Source organism: Gekko japonicus, unplaced genomic scaffold (assembly GCF_001447785.1).
Source record: "Gekko japonicus isolate JY-2015 unplaced genomic scaffold, Gekko_japonicus_V1.1 scaffold47, whole genome shotgun sequence".
Classification (NCBI taxonomy): domain Eukaryota; kingdom Metazoa; phylum Chordata; class Lepidosauria; order Squamata; family Gekkonidae; genus Gekko; species Gekko japonicus.
The window spans coordinates 411,911-436,679 of record NW_015165235.1 but is presented as its reverse complement, the minus strand read 5'-3'; the positions used below and the strand labels follow the sequence as shown (position 1 = coordinate 436,679).

Sequence of the window (24,769 nt, the reverse complement as noted above, 5' to 3'; positions counted from 1 at the left end):
AACTTCCACAAATAAATTGTTTGAAAATCAAGCTTACCTTGTTTGCAATGCCTGTTTCCTTTCAAATCAAGCACCTCTTGATGGTTTGTTTGCAATTCAAAACAAGCAGCAGTATTCAAGTGGTTTTCGTATCAGTGTAGGGGTGGCATTCAACATAGCAGCTGGCCAAGTAGCTGTTGTTGGCGCATACTCACAATTGGCTGGCTTGATTTGATTATGTATGGTCCAGGGACATCATGGTATGCGTCACTTAAAATCAGCTACATTAGGAGCATATGCCCTGCTCTTGTATCTGCACATCCAGTGGTGTCTGTCAGTGGCATATCGGCATGTGGCCAGAGCTTACAGGTCTGAACAAGAGTTCCCACAGGGCAGTTCAAGAATTTGCTAGGTATTTTGATCCAGTTTAGAACACTGGGATAACACTAAACCCTTGGCTTTGGGAATTAGGCAGACAAACTAGGCAAGGCTGGAATATTAGAGAGACAAGCCACCTAGCTCCTTTCCTCAAACCTCAGAAGACTTGGCACAGCCAAGGAAATCACCTCATTCCATCAGGTGGGCCGGGGAGATGGGGAAGGAGGGACAGGGCAGCCATGGGAAAGTGTATGAGAACATGCACATGCAAAACATTTGATACAATTTTGATTTTTTTAAAAAAAAATCATTAAAAAGCATAACTTTTCAGATGCTCGAGGCTTTTTCTTGCAATTTGCTATTAAAATGCAATTTTAATGCAGGGGTATTTACTCCATCGGTACTATTTAGTGGACCACTGATTTCAGTGGAGATTAGAGATGTTCCATTTTCATTCAAAGTGGGTAGATCCTATTCACTCTACTAGTGCTATATTTTGCAAATAGGGAGTGTGGCTGGATTTGGGTTTTCTCGATTATAAGATTGTGGTATTGGCCATGAACATAGGTTATAGGTGATTCATCAACTCGAGAGTAACTTGGACAAGAATAGTCTCTAGTAGCCCCCTAATTGGCATTTCGTGTGTGGCCTTCCCTGAAGGCTGCTCAGAAGGTCCTTTTGGTTCAGAATGTGGCACCCAGATTGATGTGTGACATTTGTTGCAGAGGACATGTAACAGCCATCCTGTATGAGTTTCACTGGTTGCATATATGCTTCTGCTAAACTCAAGATGCCATTCAAAGGCCCCGGTCACACGGGCCGGATATCGCAGGGGGGAGGCATGGCTAATTGCCCCGGAGGAAACTAACACGCGGCCGCCTGAGCACACGTCCCGGTCGAGGTCCCGTGGTTAGGGGGGAGGTGCCGACCAGATGGGTATCCTGCAGCGTGGCACAGAAGCCGTGCGGCGCGATCGCACTAGCAATCGCTCTTTGTGCGCATGCGCTGTTGTGCAACTTGCGGAGACTTGGGAGACAAAAAAAACTCTTGTATGCGATGAACAGCGGCGGGCGCCGGATGCCACGTAAGTCCACCGGAAACGCGATCAGACGCCCGTCCTTGCCCCGCGGCTTCCGGAAACAAGTACCTCGGAGGTACTAGTTTTTACTCCGCATCTTCGGCGGGAAGCCTCGCGTTAGCCACGGGAGCTCTACGCTTCCCAGATGTTGCGGTGTGATCGCGCCCAGAAAATCCGCCTACCATCCGTATCTTCAGCGCGGCAAATGCTCCGTGTGACCACAGCCAAAGTACCTTTAAAGCCATCTACAGTCTGGGTCCAGAGACTTGAGATAGCTCCTCTTCCCCTATATCCTTTCTTATTGTTTAAGCTGAAATGCTGAGAACTTTTTGGTCATTTCTCCATCCATTGGGCTAGCAGCCACTGTGGAAAGTGTTTATTTTCTGTATTGGCTGCCATGCTTGGCACCTCAAGTCTGCCAGATTTAGGATCTTGTTCCTTTTATACCGGCTTTGAAGAAGTTGTTTTCCTCTACAAACGACTCTTTATTCCAAATGTGTTCTTGGTTTTAGTTGATGTTATTGGCAGCAGTCTAGTTGCTCTTTTTTTCACTCTGTTTTTATTGTTATTGTATTGTAATAACATTATTCTTAATTACTGTTCCCTGCAGAGAGAATTGTGTGTTGAAAATCAGGCTATAAATTTGTTAAATGAGTAAATAAATAAATAATTCCTACTGTCAAGGAGAATTGTGTTATTGTCACGGGGAAGGGGGGGGACCCTATAATCCATTGTTACAGGAACACTGGTTGGCTGGGGGCCTGTAACAAATCACAGGGAAAGTCAGATGAGCAATTAGCAAATATCACCCCCCCCATAGCACAGTAGCATGAAACAGCTGGAATCTGGGCTGTTTCCAGACCCTTTAGCCTGAACCTCAGCACTACAATAGGGATGCGCTTAACATTGCTTTTAACGTTTGTTTCTGTTTCACCAGTGCCAGGAGGCAACATCAGGAGAAGGCCTTGGCCTCTGTGCCCTGTTTGTTGTTGCTCCGGGGCAACTGGTTGGCCACTGTGTGAAAGAGGATGCTGGAATAGAGGGGACTACTGGTTTGATTCAGCAGGGCTCTTAAGTTCTTACTTGTAATTAACTTCATTGGTGTTTGTTATCTTTGCTATTACTCACATTCCTTTTGTTTACACTTTTGTTCTTGCTCCCACTAGCTTCAGTGGGAAAATATATTTCCAGCTGTACCTTTTTGTAGTTTCCCATCTCATTAGGATGAAATTTACCAGGCATTGTACCCATTATCCAAGGAGCTGTCTCTGCCAAACCTCCAGCAGATGGACAGAAATGGTCCAGTTTTATAGCCTCTTAACATTTTGGCTGGCTGAGCTAGCACAGGGAGGTGTCTGGAGACCCAAGAAATGCAGGTGAAAGCAGGTGCTTTCTTTTCCTTTGCATGCTATGGGACATAAAATACTGTTAATGTCACTATTGTCACACTAATGTCATACTAAGCAGAGTTAGACCCTTCTAAGTTCATTGACTTCAGTGGACTTAGTGTTCATAGCCCAAGCACTGGTCTGTATCCTACCACTCTGCCCATCCTTATTCCATTGATGTAAGGCACATTCTGCACAACAGACACTTCCACGGGCAGGATGCATCTTGCTCTGACCAAATGTGCATTGTAGTGAGCACACCATTCTTTGCTGAGCGCAAACGCAATTTGGTATAGTGGTTAGAAGGGCGGACTCTAATCTGGGAGAACCGGGTTTGATTCCCCACTTGACCACATGCAGCTTCTGGGTGACAGTTCCCTCAGAGCTGTTCTCTCAAGAGCAGTTCTCTCAGAGCTCTCTCAGCCCCACCTACCTCACAGGGTGTCTGTTGTGGGGAGAGGAAGGGAAGGAGATTGTAAGCCACTCTGAGAATCCAAGTGAAGTGCAGGGTATAATCTAATTTCCTCCTCCTCCTCCTCCTCCTTCCTGATCTTTATCTGTATATAACTTTTTCCAACTCCTCCTTTTCTTGCAATTGCTACAAACCTATACTTCCTTTGTGAGACATGTAATTAAGTCTACAGACACTTTTAAAAGTAAAAATAGCGGGGCAGAGAGAGCACAAGGTTTGAATTTGTCAACTCACTGTTTGTCTGCACTGCAAGTAATCACAGTGATATGCAATATGTAAAAAGTGTATGCTGAAGACCGTACTGGGACTAGCATTAAATGGAAGGGAATGGGGAAGAATCCAGACTCTGTCAGAGACACTGGAGACAAGGTAGTGATGGTCAGAACCCTGTGGCTCAGACAGTCCTAGCAACACTATCCCTTTTGGGAGGAACAACTGCCAAATCTTCTGTTTGGACAGAGTCCTTGTAACTTAGATTATCTGCTAACTCCTGCTGCCCATCCCCCTCCTGCTCTCCCCCTCCTTCCCACTGCCACCATGTGCAGCTCTGGGATACAGGCATTACAGCCTCCAGAGGCTTCTACAGACATTTCCCAAGATTTTCAGAGATCACTGGTTGTTATTTTTAGCAATCAGATGCATTCTGTAGTGTATTCAAAGCTGCCTTGAATGCATGACATGTGGTGAAACATCTAACTGAACTGTAATGTTAAGCTTCATCCTGGGCTAGGATCCAAATCCATCCAATAGTATTGCTAGCCCAGGAAGTAACCAGCCAATCACTTCAAGCAAGCTCCCTGAGCGGGAACTAATGTGATTGGACCTTATCTCTGCAACCTCATGGGTTGATATTTGTACAGTGGGCGTGGCTACATTAGCCGGGAATGTTTAAAAGCAGAACAGTTGCAATGTAAAGGCTGTTCTGGCTATCAGATGTTGATCCGTGTTGGAGTTGTGTTCGAGTTGAAGAATAAAGTTGTGTTCTTGCTGAATCACTCTCCGACTGCTATGTTAAGCGAGCGATTTAACACATTCTAATACTGACAATAATTTAAATAGCGTTTTCCTTTAGTCATATTATTAGTTATTGCCCCAGAGCAGATCCTTGACAGTGCCCTGACTGTGGAGTTGAGTGTTCATCCAGCTCTAAACATGAGTGGCAAAGTGCAGGTGGGGTGATTTTGAGCAGGACAATTTTCCTTCTTTCCTCTATTCTCACCCCCCCCAACTGACGTTCAACTGCCATTGACATTTCTTGGTTTCTGGGAAAGCAATGTACACAATCCTCATTTGGACATTTGTGGAGGGCCCATTTTAACTTATAAACTCTTATTTTTCTGTATGCCTAGAAAGTTTCCAAAATATGCAGAAACTCCTGCCTTGTCTGTGTAATGGCCATGCCAGTAGGTCCTCAAGTTTACTATTGGTAGGAGACAGGTAGAAATTAGGCCAACAAAAGTCGTTTGTTGCCTACACGAGAGCACAATATGGGTATGTTAGCCTAAAACAAGCAAAGTCTCCTGCGTAATGAATCCCAGACCACGATCATACGCACAATTAGACCCACCATAGGTGCAAATGCCAGGCGGATTTAAAGGGCGTGATCAGACAACAACATCTGGGAAGCGCCCCGCAGCTGTCGGCAACCTGTTCTGCTCCACTGCAGAAGCAGAGTTAAAAGACATCAGGGGAAATCCGGTAGAAAACGGGTTGTGACGGGCCACAGACGGACTTTCCCCTGTCTGATCACTCCAGCGCGCTCTCATGGCATCAGGATGGTCAGATCAAGCCATCCTGATGCCGTGCCGTTGTTTTTTCCCCCCTTCTCAGTATGCACATAATCACAAACTCCATAGGGAGCCCTCAGTGCGGAAATGCGATTCATCAATTCCTCGTTTAAGCGCATCAGAAACAAACAACAACAAAAAAAACCTGACTCACCTGCAGTTGCTTCTGATCACACATTGGTGGGCTGTGCCCGCAGCTTCCAAGGACTGTGTGATCGTGCAACTGTGGGTCAAATTCCTCCGGAGGAAATAGCCCCCACCCCATTTTTTCTGGCGTGTGTGACCGCAACCCCAGTCTCCTTGTTGTCTTCTAATCACTCTATTTCTGTGGTGTGAGAAGAGAGAATCCAGCAAAGGCTGAAGTTGCTGACCTGTGTGAATGGCAGCGATTGCAACCATATTTGATAGCCATCCATGGGGACGCAGGTGGTGCAGATGTAGTCAGTGGCATTCCCATCGATCTGCATTCCAAGAGCATTTAGGATGACTGGGAGCCATACAATAGCTGCCTCAAAGCTTCCCATGTGGTGCCTGTACCTACACAGTGTGTATCTAAACTACAGACTGCGTATCTACAGCTTCCAGCAACAGCTGAACCAAGCCTTTCCATCCTTCCCAGCCACAAAGGAATGTAGGAAACTAGTGAGGCAGCGATTCTAGTCTAACCTTTATGGTGGCCAGATGGCTACTGCCACCAGCCCTATACAGGTACCTCAAAGGGAGTTTTAAGCAGTTACAGAGTGTGATCAAGTTTCCCATCATCTATGTATTAATCTTCTTAATAAAAAAATTTGGGAAAAAAATGAAAGTCAAAAAAAAAAAGTTTCCCATCATCTGAACTGAGAAGTGGCAAGGGGTGATGCCGGGTATTAGCAAGTACTAGCACATGTAATGATAGCATGCAGGCAGCAGGAAGGAAATTCTGACTTTGAATACTTGCACCACTTAAATAACTTCCTGCCTATTAAAAAAAAAACAACCTAGCACCTGAGGAGAAAGGGAGTAGCCTGGTAGCACGTTCCCTGCTGTGATTGTTTTCAAAATTGGGATCCCACGCACATAGGCTCATGCAGTGGTACAGTCCATTCTGCCACCTCTGGGACTGACCACTTCATTACCAACTCATTCGGCTCCATCATCTCTGTGGACCAGGCCACAGAAGCACAACAAAAGGCAGCTACTTCCAAGGTGGTTTTTTTTTTAAAGGACATGAACACCAGAGATTAATTACTGTCTGTGCAAGTCTGTGATGTGCCTTTTCTTGGGCTGTAGGTTAAAAATAGGTTAAAAGCCCGTGGGATGGGAACAGACTCTGGCTTCCCTTACCCATCTGTGCATTCCAGTTGCTTGGCTGTTGGTAATTCACCGTGTTTAAAAGTAGAAAATCTGTGCTTGTGTCATTCGTGGAGGTAGGTGGTAGCAGGGGGAGAGCGACCCAAGCCTTTTTATCAAACGAAGGCTATATCTGTTTTGCTTTAACTTGGGAGCACTTTAGGATAAGTTATTTTAGACGCTTGCCAGCGCTTGCTCTGCAGAGTGGAACCCCTTGCTTCCCGGAGACCTGATTTCGTGCCGTTTTTATGCACGCCAAGCCTCCATCTGCAGCTGCCACAATTGCTCTGTGGCGATGAGTGAAAGGTTAATGTGCTGCAAAAAGTAACTGTGATAATCCTGAGCTGTAATTTAGCCTATTTTCTGTATCAATAAGAATTAATACTCCAATGAATTAAACCGAACAGGAAATGGGACTTGTGGCATATTTCTCCTTCCTTCCCATTGGCGGCCCTCATTTAATTAGCCCCTGAAGCAGCTGAAACGAGTGCTTTCCTTTTGCCATTTTGCTTAAATCTTGAATTTTAAAAAGCTTTTGAGAGCAGTGATTCAGGAGGTAAAACAGCAGGACTTCTGATGTTATTTATAAGCTCTGTGCCAGAAACTATTTCAAGGTCTGTAGCAAGGGTAACTCAAGTGCCATTGACTTCACCCAGTAATTTCAGTGTTAAGAAACTCAGTGACAGAGCGGGTGGCACAGTTGCCCGGCTGGAACCACATTAACTTCTTGATCATTTGGGCTTGAATTGACAAAAGTCTCCCAAGTATTGTTTGCCACTAAAGGCACCCACCGGATCACTTAATCAAGTGGAATGAGGCCGGCTTTAGTTGTTGCGGCGTCTGAAGCGAGAAATTGAAATGACACACACGTTTAACACATTTTTGGTGGCAAGCCACAAACTCCCCCCCCCTTTTTTAAAGGGTAGTTTTCTCTCAAAAAGAAAGTTCTCTTATTTGACAATAACTTCTCTAAATGTCCTATAATGGCAAGTCCACATTGTTGTGTTTGGGGTCGCCCAGATTGTATGCCACGTTTTTAAAGTACCCCATCCTTGTCTCACTCTGCCTCAGTCCAAACCCCTCCTTTGATAAACTTTGCACACGCATGCACACTCACCTTGATGAATGGCATATTTTATGAATGGCCTTTTGTCAGTTTTGTAGTGGCATCTGCTAGTCTGTCTTTGTTCCATGACAATTCCTTGTATATTTAATGCTTTCCCAGGCAGCTGTGCTCATAGATAAAGTGATAGCTTGCTGCTTGAAAGAACGTACTGCTGCAGCTACATATTTACTCGCAATCATGCGTGGCGATCTTATCTACCATTTGAAAGAAGAAGGACTGTGGTTTTGACAGTGACCTGGTTCTCATGATAGATACACAGGCTGCCATGAGGACTTTGCATCACATATGCACTGGAAGTTTCATGCTTCCCAGGCACACTGGGGCCTAGTTCAGATTAGGATCATTTATTTATTTAGTTATTTATTTATTTGATTTATACCCCGCCCTCCCTGCATGTGGAGAAGAAGGGACTTCAGCCCCCCTCCCATACTGTTTTCCTGACAAGAAATGGCTCCAGGGAACTGCTATGAGCCCTGTTGGTGAAACTTATGCGGACCCATCATTGCGTGGAAGGCTCTTGATGGAACCGACACTGGATCCCTGTATGAGGAAAACCGCATGGGAGTGATGGCCAAAGCCACTTCTCCATGAACACCATGTGGCCACAAAAACTTTGTATCATGCGAATCATTGCAAGGGCTATCAAAGGAATGTGATAAGTACAGAATATCTCAGAAGTACTGACGCTCCTGCAGACAATCCCAGGATTCTCATACTCTCCCCCAGTGCTGACCAGTTAAAATGGTGGAGTGGAGTATACCTGTTCTTTCCTAGTTATTCCAGAGCATATGTAAAAATACCTGGTAGGTAGAAACATAACCTTAATACCTCAGTGTTATTCTTCTCTCTTTTTCTATCAATCAGTTTATTTAGCTTATATGACTGGAGGTCTCAAACATAATTAGACAATTTACAAGTGTAAATCCAACAGGTATAATATATGGAAATTTCTGAAATTAATACAAAACTTTCACTTTGTCTATATAATGTATCTTCGTTGGTTTAAACACTAGCATTATATGAAGGGACTATGGTCTTTTTAACCACTAACAACCATTAATATATACTGGCATTATTTCAGTTCCTACTCACCCCTGAAAAACTGCATGGTCTGCAGTTTGTAGAACTAAAAAAAAAACCTTAGATTTGATCTTTCCCAATTTCCATACTGATCAAATTCTTGTATAATCAGTAGGAAATCCAATGGATTGGAGTGATCAGTCATTCAGGATGGCTGTTATGAAAGGATCTGTGGTCAGAATCATGGATGTTCCTTCACCTACATACTGAGTGAAGCTGCTGAGAATAGCCATCTGTCATTTGGTTGGTGGCCATATGGCTTACCTGGATGTCACTTCTTTGAAGCATTCTTGTTGTCAAGAATATGCAAGAGAGAGAAAGGGGGGGGGAGAGAGTGATTCATGTAGAAGCCCACTGGGTCCATTTACTAAATTCACAAACTAGTTTTAGCCTGTCTCTAATTAGCATGGTACCACTTCAGTGGGAAGGTAAGAGTGTTCCGTGTGCCTTGGTGTTTAGTCATGCCGGCCACATGACCACGGAAATGTCTTCGGACAGTGCTGGCTCTTCGGCTTTGAAATGGAGATGAGCACCGCAACCCTAGAGTCGGATTCGACTGGCTTTCGAGCAAGGGAACCTTTACCTTTTTAATTAGCATGGTAATTTAGCTGGATGAGCTAGACAATACATGTGAAACATTGTATAGGCCTCTTTCTTACTTGGATGTTAATGGATGGAAAGCACAAAAATGCTAATGTAAACCAATAATAGGGACAGTTTGTGAGACAGCATTCTGGAATACAAGAAGTGAAGTAAAAACTTGGACAGGGCCAGTAAAACACATAAGGCTGCTAATCTAGGGAGTCCACCACAAGACCAGAGTCTTCCCTAACAAATCCCTCATGAACAGATCATCTTCCATACTATAACTTATATACAGTAATTTTCTCCATCAGCATAGCAAATCAGACTTTCCCAAGGCACACTTTTACTTCTGGTAACCTGGTTTGTTTCCAGAATTGTACTATTAATTGCTTTGAAAATATGAATAAGTTATTTATCATATGTTTATGTTTTATCATTATCTTCTTTTGAAACAGTCCCAGAAAGGCAATTTTAGGAGTTCAAGGTAGCATAATTGCACAATTTCTTCCATTACTTTGAATATACCTTTCCACTAGTTCTTAACCACCAGACAGTGCCACCAAAGATGTTTTGAACTTCTATTTAAATAAAGAAAATATATTTGTTTGCAGAGAATCTTTTTATTTATTTATTTATTTAAATTTATAACCCGCCCTCCCCGCGAACGGGCTCAGGGCGACGTACAGATGGGGCCAATGCCCAATACATAAAACATTAAAAATGCATTTAAAAACATTCACTACAACTTAAGTGCTCGCCATAATATCTGACAAGGAAACGCAGTACCACCATTTTAGCACTCATGGCGAGTTGGTAATAATGGGCTAGGACAGATAGTAATAGTCGTAGACAGATGGTAACAGTCGTGGTGGCTCCTAAAACGCCTGGTGGAAGAGCTCCGTCTTACAGGCCCTGCGGAACTGTGCAAGGTCCCGCAGGGCCCGGATCTCCTCTGGGAGCTCATTCCACCAGATAGGAGTCGCCACCGAAAAAGCCCTAGCCCTAGTCGCCGCTAATCTGGCCTCCTTGGGACCTGGAACCACCAGGAGATGTTTAGTACTGGACCGTAGTGCTCGTTGGGGAATGTATGGGGAAAGGCGGTCCCGTAGGTATGTCGGACCCTGGCCATCTAGGGCTTTACAAGGAAAAACCAGCACTTTGAAGTGAATCTGGTATGCTATCGGCAGCCAGTGCAGCGCTTTCAGCACAGGCTGGATGTGTGCCCCCCTAGGAAGGCCCATCAACAGCCTGGCTGCAGCATTCTGCACCAGCTGCAGCTTCCAGATTTGCAACAAAGGCAGCCCCATGTAGAGAGCGTTACAATGGTCTAGCCTCGAGGTGACCGTCGCATGGATCACTGTGGCTAGGTCGTCGTGGTCGAGAAATGGAACCAACTGCCGAGCTAGCCGAAGATGGTAAAAGGCCACTTTGGCAGTGGCTGCTACCTGGGCCTCCATAGATAATGTGGAGTCCAGGAGCACCCCCAAACTCCTAACCTCCGACGCTGGCACCAAAGGCGCCCCCTCGAAGGTCGGGAGTGGGAGCCCCAACCCCAAACCACATCGACTCAAACCCAGGACCTCCGTCTTTGCCACTGTATCCAGAGTAAGATCCCATTTGTACATCAGTTTACTTTTATCACAGTTTTTTAATCACATTCATATACCCTCATTAACTTTTTTTATACATTCTTTGTAAATACTAAGATCATGTTTTTTCCAGAATGGTTACTTAGATATCTTTTCCCCAGTATAACACATAACCTTTGTGTATGAGTCTGTCATTGTATTATAAATATTGGTGACTAATCTTTTCTCTTATGGGGCTTGTCTAAATTTTTCCCAAGTTTATTTAAAGGCCCCAAAGCCTTTATCTGATCTTGTTTACTTTGTAAAAAAAAATTAAAAAAATATTGGTACCGCAAAACCTCTACTCCTCCTATATGTGTAATTTCTGCAAAAGATCTGATTACCTTCCCCTTTGTGAAATCAGTTATTCTTATAAGGGACTTTTCTTACCAAATTTAAAAGTTACCAAGACTATAAGCTGCTGTGAATTATGTATGATAAATCACAGAGATAAACGGTGAGAACTGTAGTTCAAGATTTTGTTGACAGAGGTCCCATGCAACCTTTCTTAACCTACTGGAATAGAACTAAACCCAATGAAAATGTTTGAGGTATAACTCTACATTATATATAGGTGGTGTGGTTAATAAGATATATTGAGGGGGTTAATTGCAAAGACAACTATGTTATCACTATTTGTTTGTGTGTGTGTGTGTATTTAAGGCTTATTTTGTTTGTAATTATTTTGCTTTCGTATGTATGCATTTTTTTAAAAGACTGAAGTCTTCCCTTTCCTTATTGTGTTAGGTACTTCAATAGGGGACATGAATATGAGGTACTAGGCAGTTCCGACCTATCCAGTTGTGCCCAGAAGAATGTAGTCCCCATGAGGCTTTGAGTAGCTGCTGGCTTCTTTCCTCTTCCGTTCCAAAGCAGAACGGAAGGATTTATTAGGGAAGCCAGTCAATCTGGTATAAAACCATTCTGCGTTTGTGGGGTAGACATGCCATGAGTATTAGCTTTACTGGAGAACAAAACAGTAATTATTTGTCACACTGACGCCTTGTTTTTCCTTCAAAGAGTTCAGAACAGCTTAAAGATTGTTCCCAAGGAATCAGTTGCTCAGACAGCATCTAGAGCCAGACCCACTTTTCTCCCATCTTCATTTTAAAAAAAAAAAAAACGGGGGGGGGGGGGGGGGGACATATGATACAGATTTATGACATTATACAACGGGCAGAAAAAGTGGGTAGCAAGATTTCCCCCCCTCTCATATAGTACTAGAACTGGAGGTCACCTAACAAAGTTGATGGGCAAGTGATTCAGGACAGACAAAAGGAGTACTTCTTTAGTCAATGAGCAATTGTGGCATTCACTGCCAGTGGATGTAGAGATGTCCATGAGCATTCATGGGTTTTAAAAGGGAGTTAGACAAATTCATGGGGGATGAGTCCATCAATGGCTACCAGCCATGGTGAGTAAAGGCAACCTCCCCTATTCAGAGGCAGCAAACCTCTAAATACCCCTAAGAGGCAACACTGGGGGAAGGATTTGGCCTCTGTGCCCTGTTCGTTGGCCCTGTAGCACAACTGGTTGGCTACTGTGTGAAGCAAATGGCTGGATTAGATGTACTGTTGTTCAGATCCAGTAGGGCTCTTCTTATGTTCACTTAGCTTAGATAGCCAGTTTGGTGTAGTTATTAAGAGCGGCGAACTCTAATCTGGAGAGCTGGGTTTGATTCCCCACTTCTCCACATGTAGCCAGCTGGGTGACCTTGAATCAGTCACAGTTCTCAGAGCTGTTCTCTCAAGAGCTGTTCTCTTAGAGTTCTCTCAGTCCCACCTATCTCACAGGGTATCTGTTGTGGGGAGGGGGAGGGAAGGAGATTGTAAGCTGCTCTGAGACTCTGAGTGAGGGGCAGGGTATAAATCCAACTTTCCTCCTCCTCCTCTCAAATAATGTGGGTTTTGTACATTATAGGATCATATCTACTTGTCTACCTATAACATTTTATGCCTATTAAATCTGTGACTCTTTTAGTGCTGTTTTAATTCAAGTAAAAAGCAGCTGGAAGGAAAGCAAGTCAAGTCCTTTGCACTTTGAAACAGATTCTTGAATATATCCTGTAGTTGAGTTTTTAATTATTTCCCTCTTGACAGCTTCTGTTTTTGAGGAAGTGAGTTGTGATGCATACTTGTTTTGTAAGCACGTTTGTCTCTTGCAGAATGAATCCAATTATAATTACTTGAAGCCCAGACAGGGCTTTTAGTGACAGGTCCAGGAGAAAGAGAAATGTATGATCATCCTTATGGAAGGTCCACTGATATTAATTTACTAATTGCCTTTATCTCCAGCCTTTTCTTCCATTGTGAAACTCCAGGCAGTGCATATCATGTTTCCTGGAGGTCTCTAGTCTAGGCACTGACCAGACCTCCTTAACTTCAATGAGGTTTCTGTATTATACACATTCTACATATACCCTAAGCCCCTGTTTACTTGTGCAGCTGGAAGGGATTCCAGCCATGTCTGTCTTTTTGCTGTACCAACCCTGTATGACATGGCACATTGTTCTAGAGGGTTCCTTGTCTCTAACCAGCAACATGTCTGGGTGAACGGGAAGCTTCATGGGAGAAGGAGAAGATGATGAAAATATTTTCCTCAGACTCATACTGTATGTAGACTCATTCAGTCCAGCACCTTATTTTAAATCATGCAACCCATTGTCCAAAGACAATCTAATGCATTTCTCTTCTCCTAGCTGTAGAATCCTACATTAAGTACCTGTCTGCTTGAGTTGATCTCAGTGTTGCATTTCAGAAATGATGTTTACCTGAGCCAGGGGTGTAGCCAGGTTTTTTTTTCTTGGGGGGGCATTTAAATAAGTTGGGGGGCACCCCCTCACACACACCCACACAAACCCCTGTGAGCCAACCAGCCCCAGGATCCCCCTTGACTCACCCAGGAGGGAGGAGCTGATGCCACTTTGCACGTGTGAGAACAAGAAATGCCAATTCCCCACCTGCACACTCCGGGCAGGAAGGAAGTGGCCTCCCCACCTCACCTTCCTGGTGGCCTCTCTAGGATTTTAGCCTCACTTGGGCCAAGACAACCAGGAGGCTGTGACGGACAAGTCTCCCTTGCCAAGGTGCCCATCTGCTGCTAATGGTGGGGAGGCTGTGAGCTCCTTGGTGGTGGCAGCAGCGGCAGTGGCATTCTCCGCCCAGCCCAGCCATGTCCTACCCACAGAGCTACCTCTACCAGCTGCCAGGCTTGCTGGTGCTCGTAGGCTATGGTGACAGCTGGCCAAGAATAAAACAAAACAAAAGTCAGGAGGCCTGTGCAGTAAGTTGGTGGGGAGGCCCTGAGATGCCCCACTGTAGCTACGGGCACCTGAGCAAGAACCACACAGGGACTCATTTGGCAGGAGATGTGCACTTTAAAAAAATTCAGATTTGAGGGGCGGGGTTGTATCAATATCAATTCAGATTATTCACATCCTCAGTACCATTTCAGAATTTGGATTTGGGTTGGGGTTTTTTGAATGTTTAATTTTTTAAGGTCCATTATTCCCTATAGGGGGGGTCAACCAACCAACCTGGCAAGCTAGTACCAAGGCAGTCAGCTAGACTTGGTAAGACACTGATACAGACACACACCTGGTAATGTCACATCCCTGAAATAGAGTCAAGCTGGAGGTCTGCTTTTTATTTCTTTGTCCATGTCCAGAGAGCCACAGAAGCCTGTGAGAAAATCGTCATGATGGAGCAGACAGTTCTAGTGATTCCCTTAAAGTTTTATCCTATTAGCTGGGAGAGCTGCCTCCTTTCCTCCACTCCATCCCATTGCCTGGGAACTCTGTAAAGCTAAACGGGCCTAGAAGCCTTTAAATGCTGGTCCTGAATAGGGTGTACAAAAAAAGAGGGAGAATTTTTTGAATTCTGGTATATTGAACCCCCAAAATATCAGTATTTTTCAATATTCCTGAATCACACTACCAGTATGGTAGTCTGATTCAGAAGCTTTCGAAATTCCCAGATTTTTTCAACCATTATAGTTCCCTGTAAGATATAATGGGGAATTGATCCACGGGTATCTTGGGCTCGGGAGGGGGTTCTGTTTTCTGGGGTAGAGGCACCAAATTTGCAGCATAGCTGCTGGTGCCTCTCCTTAAAAACACCCCAAGTTTCAAAAAGACTGGACCAGGGGGTCCAATTCTAAGGGCCCCCAAAGAAGGTGCCCCCATCCTCCATTGGCTTCAGTGGAAGGGGGGGAAAGGAATTTAAAGGGATTGTGGTCCCTTTAAATGCCTTTTACAAGCCTTGGGTGAACTCCGAAGGTGTTTACAGGACTTGCAGCCCCTTTAAATGCTTTCTCCAAGCCACAAGTTTACCCAGAAGACATTTAAAGGCACTTCAATTCCTTTAAACGCCCTTTAACTTTGACTGTCTGGTGGTCCCAAAAATCTCAAATATTTTAGGAATTCGAGGGCTTGGCCATTTTGGATAGCCGAAAAAATGCCCAAATCTATGTCCGGCTGAAACAATAGCAGAGAAATACCAATAAGGGGCTTTTTTTTTGTTTGGATATAGCCTATTAAGAACATACGAGCATAAGAGAAGCCAATGTTGGATCATGCCAGTGGCCCATCCAGTCCAACACTCTGTCACACAGGGCCAAAAATACCAGGTGCCATCAGGAGGTCCACTAGTGGGGCCAGAACACTAGAAGCCCTCCCACTGTTGTCCCCCCCAGCCCCAAGAATACAGAGCATCACTTGCCCCAGACGGAGAGTTCCTATTTGGAATTATCTACAATGATCCTATCTATAATTGCACGCCCCTAGTCCTGAATATTCCCAGCATTTTTCAGGATCCAGTTATTGGTATAACAGAAAACCAGCATATTGCTCCAGATACTGAGATGTATTCAAAAAATACGGATAATCTATTTTTTGGATATATATTTGGATCGAAAACTATCTGAATGCACATCTCTAACACTGGGAACTTGGAGGATTTTGCTACAGTAGCTCTGAAGAGGCAAGCTGCTTTCTCAATTTTCTCTTTTGCTGTTTGTCTCTTTACCCGCCAGAGCTGCTGCAGCAAAAATGTCAGTGATGGCCCCTGTTCTTGGCGCCTGTGCTTCCCTGTCCCTGTGTAGATTTCCTTTGGCTCGCTGCCCAAACTTCATGATTAATTAGAGATGGGTCTAAGGATGGAGTTCAGGAAGCCTGGCTCTGGGGTTGTCCTGTTGAGCATCAGCGATGACCCCAGGGTTTAGCTGCCCTGGTTCACAACCTGTAACAGAGCGGAGGAGGCATTTAAATATGGTGCACACAAAAGAAGCTGTGCTAAAAAGAAGAAAATACTTCTAAGCTGTCCACATCCATATGTGACTGTTTAAATCCAGTACATGTCCCCAATGCATGTCAAATCAATCAGTTCTTTTTTAAGGGCAATTGTAAAAGCTGTAAAATACATTAGTTTTATTTTTAAAAGCAGTGTTGTAACACTGAATTCGATAGCAGATATGCAGTATATAAAAGTACGTGTAAGAGGTGGCCATTGGGTTATGTACACAGACATATTAAAGATCTGGGGTTTTCTTTTATCGTTTTTGACTGTAGCTAATTCCGCATGCTGGCCTGCATTGGTTGTTCTCCTTCTGTGCCTCACATTCTTTCCTCCTGTGTCATGTCAGTTTAGAATAGAAGAGCCAGTCTACTATTTGGAGGAATCAAGTGGGAAAGCATTTCCCAGACTGTCTATCCATAGGCTATGGTGTGTGGGGGGGTGTCCCATGAAGGGGGAAATCCTCATATATATATACTGTTTTTATATTGTTTACTTCATTTATACCCCATTTTTCTCCCCAACAGGGACCCAAATCAGGTTACATAATTCTCCTCTCCTCCATCTTATCCTCATGACACCCTTGTAGAGTAGGTTAGACTGTGAATGTATGACTGGCCCAAGGTCACCCAGCCAGCTCCCATGGCAGAGTGAGTCTCCCAGATCCTGCTGGTACTCTTAACTATCACACCACGCTGGCATATCAGGGAACTGGTTAGGATGCACACTTCTCAGCAACATGCTAGTTTTTGCCATGCTCGAAGCTTTTTCATAGAGGGTTTTCCAAGCCAGCAGTCCCATCACCATTTGCAACCTGAAATGGTACAGCCCGAGAAAGCTATAGGCATTGCCTGTTCTGGCCTGTTCGTTTTCTGAACAACATCTAGATGCTTTTAATGCTTAATAAAACAGTAAATACAATCTGGGTCCAAGAAGAATAGCAGAAGGAAGGAACCATTTGAAAATCCCACCCATCCCTAGTCCTCTCAAGCCTTCAGGGGCTTGAGGAAGCTAATTTCCCCTGTTCCCCTTTTCCCCTTTTAACCGGCTCTCAACTGCTATCAGCATCCTTCTTCTCTAAAGCAAAGAGCGGCTGTGGGCTTCCTTCCATCTCATTGGAGCAGGAGGGTTCTTCAGAAGAACTCACAAGGTATCACCTTTGGGTCTGCAGGGAGCACCCAGTCAGAAACAGTGACCTCCATCATAGAAGAATGCTTGGTTTGGAATTACCCAACAATTTGTGGTTGTCTGTGACCCTCCCGTGGCAGTTATTTTGTGGTGGTGCCCATGACCTGTTCTCAACATTCCAAAGGTGCTCACAGGCTCAACAGGATTGGAGACCTAGGCCATATTATGTCCTCAACAAGAAGTAACTTCTTCTTTTGATTAATTTATGAAATCATATCGTTCTACATACCTAAGGAGTCCACCAAGTCTATAGAGACTCCAAGTTCATCAGTGGGAAGCCTGGTTTGGCTGCTAAAGGAGTCAGGTGCTTCACTATTAGACTGAGTGTTCATTACTTAACCTGCACCTTTGATCCTGTGCCTCTGATCCACGCATTCTGATCCTGAAAATTTTGCTTCTGTTCGCAAGTCAACGTTTTCAGTCTAAAGTGATAATTTAAGGAGTCTTGGTTTCTGTTTGAATTCCCAACATGACAGCATTCCTTTGATACCCTTTGCCCAGTCTTGCACATCCTCTTTCCTATGGAGCCCGTAAGGCTGTTCGATGCCTAAATGGCCCTGACTATAATGTCATTTATGAAACATGCCAAGTGTTTCTTGGGGCAGAACCAAATAAATTTAGTCAGAGTACCCAGGATGGCTTGTTAGCTTACAATAAGACATGCATGTAATTTTTCCCCCTTCTGGGTTTCTCTGAAATGCAATATTTACAGTTCAATCCTAAACTTACTCCACTCTACGCTTATTTGTTTCAGTGGCCTCAGATCAAACTGCACTGTGTTATTCTCCATAGGTAGCTCTTTCTTTTTACCAGTAATGCAAAGGGGAAACAAACATTTGAGATGATATACTCAGTTTCCTTTTCGTCATTCTTTTGTCATTGGCCACACAGCACAACCATCCACCATGCCTTTGAAAGTGAATCTCATTAACGTCAGTAAAAGATTATGATTGGCTGGTTCTGGCATTAACCCAATCCATGTATTTATGGTCAAACAATTTGATATTTTTAGGATCCAAACATGTGTCAGCAGAACCACTTTTACACAGGAGAGGAGACGTTCTTTCTTATTGTTAGTAGCTGTACCTAGCAGCCCCAGTTCAAAGGGTCCCTAGCCTAGAAGGGCGTGGGGGGGGGCAGCAGTGGCTTCCACTGAAGGGGGTGCTAAAAAGCCACCGTGCCCCAGTGGAAGATTAACCACAAGGTTTTGAATACCCCACCCTTCTAATTTCTGAGCGTATTTACGGTTAAAACCAATTAGCATCTAACAGCTTTTAAGCTTTTAATGGTATGATCCATTACCAGGCAAAAGCGTTGGCTGCGTTCTCTCAGTAAATGAAGGATTAAATGCTATTTTATAGAAAGAACATAATTATTCTTATCAGTGTGATACCTGAGAAGCATTTTGTATAATTAAGCAGTGCCCTGGGTCTTTATAAAAACTGAGCTTTAAAAAAAATCCTATAAATGCTAGTGTGAACTTGGATGCTCAGAGCAATATTTCGTAGAATTATTTCACAAGAACTTATTGAAATGATCTGAAGTTTTATTTTGCAAGAAAATCCATTACATCAACAGTGTTCATAAGAATATGCAGCTGGTTTCAATGGTAATACCCGACACCACTCAGCTGCTTTCAATACAGTCAGATCAAGAGCACTCACATCATACTGTCAGTGTGTGTTCTAAGGACGGAAGTGGGTCTCCCCTCACACGCACTCATACTGTATGTGAATACAACATGTAACTACAACAGCTGTTCCTGTTGGCAGCAGAGGACAGGACTCACAATAATGGGTTTAAATTAAGGGCGGGAATATTAGGGAAATCTTTTTTACAGTAAGAGTTGTTCAGCAGTGGAATCAGCTGCCTGGGGAGGTGATGAGCTCCCCCTCACTGGCAGTCTTTAAGCAGCGGCTGGACAAACCCTTGTCAGGGATACTGTAGGCTGATCCTGCATTGAGCAGGGGGTTGGAGTAGATGGCCTGTATGGCCTCTTCCAGCTCTGTGATGCTATGATTCTATTAACAAGAAACACAAACTTAGAAATATGTTTCTTACCAAAGTCAATGGGAACCTCTTTCCATGCTGCTGCCACCACTTGGAAGTAGTACTGTTCTCCCTTGCTGCACTTGGAAGTAGTACCCCCCTTCTCCCTTGCTGCACTTTATGCCTTGACCTACATCTCTCTCCCCCTTACAAACCCAAACTCTTCCATGAAAGCCTTTAGCTTAGTCCTTCAGTATTTACCCAAACTGAAGCGAAAGATAGGTATGTGCATTTGCTCACTTTCATGTCTTGTCCTTCTCTGTTGCCTCCTTCTCCTTTCCTATGTCTTCGTGTAGACTGTGAACCCTTTGGGGCACAGACTTGCACTGTGTTTTTATGTTTAACTTGATGCATACTGATGACACTCTGTGAATGATACCAAGAGGGGGACCCATGAAGACTCAAGGGGGCGGGAAAATGCCATTCCTTCCCTGGTCCCTGCTCAAGCCAGTGTTGGGTTTAATTTCTCCCCCTATGCCATTGCATAGTTCTTAACATACAGTCTTCACTTTCCCCAAAGTTTCTGCTTCCCCATCTTCCACTTTCCTCTGTCTGGTTCCCTTTCCTTCTTGTGCCCATGTTCACCATCATCCCTACCATACCCTCTCCCTGTGCTGGCTCTGCTTCTCCATTGCTCCAAGACCCACTCCCCCACCTCCGCCATCCGATTCTTTTCATTGCGATGGCTGTTGCCTCTACAGCATTGTGGATGACTAAAGCAACCCCTCACAGTGGTGAGGACTCTGACTCACATTGTGTTTTGGAGGAATCCGTAGAAGATGCAGTGTTGCCAAGCTTTCGGCAAGCCATCTGCCACCCAGTATTTTTCAGAAGGCATTAAACTCTACAGCTGTTTCTCCATAACATGACACAGTGAGCTCATGATTGTGATGAGCTTCCTAGGCAGCTAAAAAACAGTGACTGAGATCTTGTGTGGTGCTCACTCATGAGGAGATTGCTATCTTCATGGAAATCTGTTCCCATTTGTGATGTCTCCACATGCATTGCTTTGGGAGGAGGACTTTTAACTTTTTATAACTTTGGATTTATTTATTTATTTTTGCAAACATGGGGTTTTCCCAGGGCTTGCAGAAACCTCTCTACTAGTTGACTGTGGCCACATTGTTTGGATTTTTTCCATCCCCATGGTGAAGCCATCATGGGAATTAGATATATTATGTCAGCAGGCATGGATTTGGTCCCACTCCCAAGTGATCAGAGAGAACGTGATCACAAGATACGTATTTACCAAAGGAAGCCTGGGTGTTTACATTCATTAGATGCTTTTTCACTTGATGGGACCCAATCAGGGGGGAGGTTAGTCTCAAGAACATTCTCCCACTGCTGGACCCAAACCCGTAAGAGAGAGGCAGACTTGTTATTCCTGGGTAAGAACTGGCCAGAGAATGAGACCTCTGTAATAACTAAAAGATGATAACCAGGATGGTCAGAAGCAAGGCAGTGAAGTTTGAAGTTCTTACTGACACCCGGATTTCAAATATCAGAATGCTGATATTGGAAGGGTGGCACGGGCATCGAGAATAGATGCAAGAGTACAGCACTAGTGAATTTTAAGACTTAAGGGATGGTGACCCTTTTTGCTCTAGACTCCATTAACTTTCTCTGCTGATTATTTTGAATGAAAGCATGAGAAACAACTATAGGAGCCGGTCACTCTTTTTGCATTATAACCACACTTCCCAGCCTTGTGAGGCAAGAGTATAACATGAAGGGCAGAGGATCCACTAGTTCATGGTAAATACACCCAAATTCAGATTGTTTAAAACTATGATCCTTATTCAACCCAATCTCTCACACACACACACAAATGGGGATCTGCAATACTTAGCTTCTGCCACTGGGACACCACACTCTCCTCCACCCCACACCCCTCACTGACATCAATACCAACAAGCCCAGCAAGGATTCAGGCCTCCACTGCTGTGCCCACCGCAGTTCCTGAAGCCCTTTAGCTTCAAAGCTTTTACTGTTGGGATGCCAACACACACACACACACACCCGAGATATCAATGCCAGCAAGCTAGCATGGCTCCAGGCCTCTGTGGCTCCTGAAGGCCTCCATCCTCAAAGATTCTGCTTTTGGGATGTCAGGCTGTTAAATAATGGGTTCCATAGATGAGCAGACCCCAAGTCTAGTGATCAGCTCTACTTTATTAGTGATTTCAGCAAGAACAAGACTGAACTCCATGGCCGCAGCCCTGTTTAAATAGCATGCAGTTGCCACACCCAAACACACCCCACTCCCAACAATAGGCTATTTATATAACATTACTTCTTGATTGGTTACTTCCAGAATCCTGGTGGGCTATTGTTCTTGGGCTCCAAGCTTAGCCCGTCTCTGGTGGAACAGTCCTGGGATGTTTCAGTCCCAATACATAACACAGGCTCTCCCCCCAACATCGATGCTGGTGAGCCCAGTGCATCTCCAGGTATCAACTGCCATGGCTTCCCCCACACACACACACCACTGAGATTCCAAAAAGGGTAGGTGCCTTGTCTTCACATGCGCAGGCAACACTTTTGTTTTGGGGGGGGGGTTATAACCGCCCCGGTATTTCTTTTTACCGATTTCAGATTTTTCTGCAAACCTGAGGGTTCCCCCAAATTTGAAGAAAAACTCCTTTGTCTCAGTGTGGGCCTGATCAGTAGATTTAAGTATTCGCAGATCTGCCCACAGTTAAGATGTGTGTGTGTGTGTGTATCCTGTTTTTAGCTGTCTTATTTACTCATACATGGCTGATGAAATGATGTAATTTAATACGGAAGCTATGAAAACCTGAGCACCCTATTTTTAAGAAGACTAGATGAGCCATATAAAGACTGTCAGATGTTCATATGGATTTAATCAATGTCAATGAAAGAAGAATGCTCATAAAATTCCCATAATGAATTTGCTCAATTTTTCCTCACAGGTGCTAGCTTGCGTGATGACATCACAAGATACTTCTGGTTTCATCATTCCCAAGGGGACACGATGACAGTTCAGGATCCAACTCAGATGAACCTCTGTGCTGCTGTTTGGGCTGTTGTGTCCTACGTAATTGCTGACATGGAGGAGAAGGTGCCAGTTTAATGTTGTTTTTGTATTTTTAATAGAACAAGAAAGAACAGTAATCTTTTTCTACTGTATATCAGGAATATTTTTACTCATGTGGCCTACAGTTGTCGTGAAATTCTGTATTCTCTTTTTGTTTCTCTTATTTGAACTCAGAGCACGTCCACTGTATTATGCAGGCCTGTTTCTATTTGCTGATTTAATACCTTCCACTTGAGATGTTCGTTTTCTGCCACTTATATTAAATACTTCTGTAGTTTGCTATTGCTAGTCTCTGTTCATCAGTGACATAAGAGCCATTGGTAAATAAGTGAACCTGTTTATCTGCTAGATACTTAAAATAAATCTTTTCCATTCGCCTATTTGTAAATGTCCTCTGCTTAATGTGTACTTTTGAGGGAGAGGCAGAAAAAAGAGTTAAAAAGCAAATAGTTCCGAGGCCTCAAATTAGCAGTTGTGAATATAATGATAAAGAATAGGGAAAGGAGAATGCCTGGCTCATATTTTAAATGTGGAGGGGATATGAATGCCTTTATCCTTCCATCAGCTTTTTGGTTGAGAACTAGGTCTGCAAGCCCCCAATGGGGGATTCCCCACCCCCCAGGTCCTGTTGCCAGCACTACTTGGAAGAGCAACAGGAGAAAAAAAGTGTAAAATGCAGCCTTGTGTACTCACCAGAAGTTCTTACCATAAGTGTTACCATCGAGTTTCTGTCAATTCCTAGAGTTACCCTTTGGCACTTCTGGTAAGAACCTGGCTAAGAACTTTTTCTCCATGGTGTACTATGCCCCTGCCCTCCAACACTCAGAACTAAAAACACTCTAATTTTGTTTTGGAAACAAAACCAGTTGTGCTGTCTGACAGCATTTTCTCAGCTTTAAAATGGCTGCCTAGAACAAACAAACAAGGCAGCCTCCCTTGATGGTTATTGCTGTTTACCCTTGCATTATCTAGTGAGTCTCATATGCATGAAAGTAGGGATGCCACGAACTTCAGTGTGTATGAGTTCACCAGGCAAATTTAACATATTCATTGATAATGATTCCAGTGAGCCAATCCTAAGATTAGTTCATTTGTGCAGACATCCCAAATTATTTCTGAAATGGTTGGTGGCTGCAAAGTAGCATTTGTGCTTACTAGAAATATCAGTTAATTATCTCTGGCTTGGCATCCTGGTGAGGCACGGGGGGCGGGGGGGGGAATTGGTATTTTTCAGGTTCGCGTACACCAAAACTCAAAAAATATTGGTAGATGCCGATATGCCCGAATCCCGTTTTTGGTTTGATACTGGGATTTGGGAAATACTCATCATTGCGAAATATATTCAGCTTGCCAGTAGAGCGTTTCAGTTTCATTCCTCCTCCTCTTCCACTGGGGAAGTGAAGGCAGATCAGGGAGGCATCTTTAAATGCCTCCCCTTTGCTTCTCCTCCCCAGCCAGCCTGCCAAATTTAATCCCCCTCTCTGGAGTTGCTCCACAGATGTGGCGTGATCTCTCCATTGTTCCCTGTGGCCCCATAGGGTACAATGAAGGGGTTTGAACTTTTAAAACCCCTTCTCTCTTCACTTCCCCAGCCAGCCCGCCTTGGCAGGCTGGCTGGGGAAGCGATCAGGGAGGCAGCTTTAAATGCCTCCCTTTCACTTCCCCTCCCCAGCCAGCCTCTGCAGCTGGCCCCAGAAGGAAGGGGAGGTGTTTAAAGTTTAAATACCTTCCCTTTGCTGGGGAAGCGCACCGCTGCGCGTGTACACAGAAAAACACAGTTGCAAATGACTGCTATAGCACAATTGATAGCATATCTATGATATGTGGATGCTGTACTTACAAAACTAGCCTGCCCCCTACTGTCCACAAATGTCAAAACTTTCTCCTTAAGGGGAAATTATTCTGGCAGTACTAGCTTCAGGTTTCCGAAAGAAGCATGGCTGAGCTCTGAACCCTTCTTGAAACAAACCTGCCAAGTTCCAGTGGAAGTGGAAAGGTGAATGAACAAATGATGCTCTAGTGCATTGGTCCTGGCTTGCCTTACTGGGAAGTGCTGGATTCAGCCATTTAGCAAGAGCGGTGACAGGAGGGTAGCCATGTTGGTCTGCAGCTGAAGAGCTAGATTCAAGTCGCGTCTCATCTTAGAGACCACCAAGATTTTTCAGGGTATTAACTTTTAATAGTAAAGCTCCCTTCACCAGAAGGGTATCTGACCAAGGGAGCTCAGACTCTCAAAAGTTAATACCCTGAAAATACTGCTAGCGAGAGGAGCTTCGCTTTCCAGTTCCAGTTAAATTTAGCCCTTGCCAGTCCATTTCAGGGTTTCCTTCTGATATTCCTGTTATGATTA

At 44.2% G+C, this 24,769-nt stretch overlaps 1 protein-coding gene across 1 annotated transcript in view; it reads left to right on the top strand.

Annotated features, from left to right (window-relative positions):
- Window positions 1–22,791, top strand: part of CPQ (carboxypeptidase Q) — a 245,742-nt gene extending 222,951 nt beyond the window's left edge. Inside the window, exon 9 of the mRNA XM_015409855.1 lies at window positions 22,295–22,791. Within this exon, the coding sequence (XP_015265341.1) occupies window positions 22,295–22,455 (161 nt within the window). The 3' untranslated portion in view covers window positions 22,456–22,791. The remainder of the gene's footprint in view (window positions 1–22,294) is intronic.
- Window positions 22,792–24,769: the final 1,978 nt, after the last annotated feature.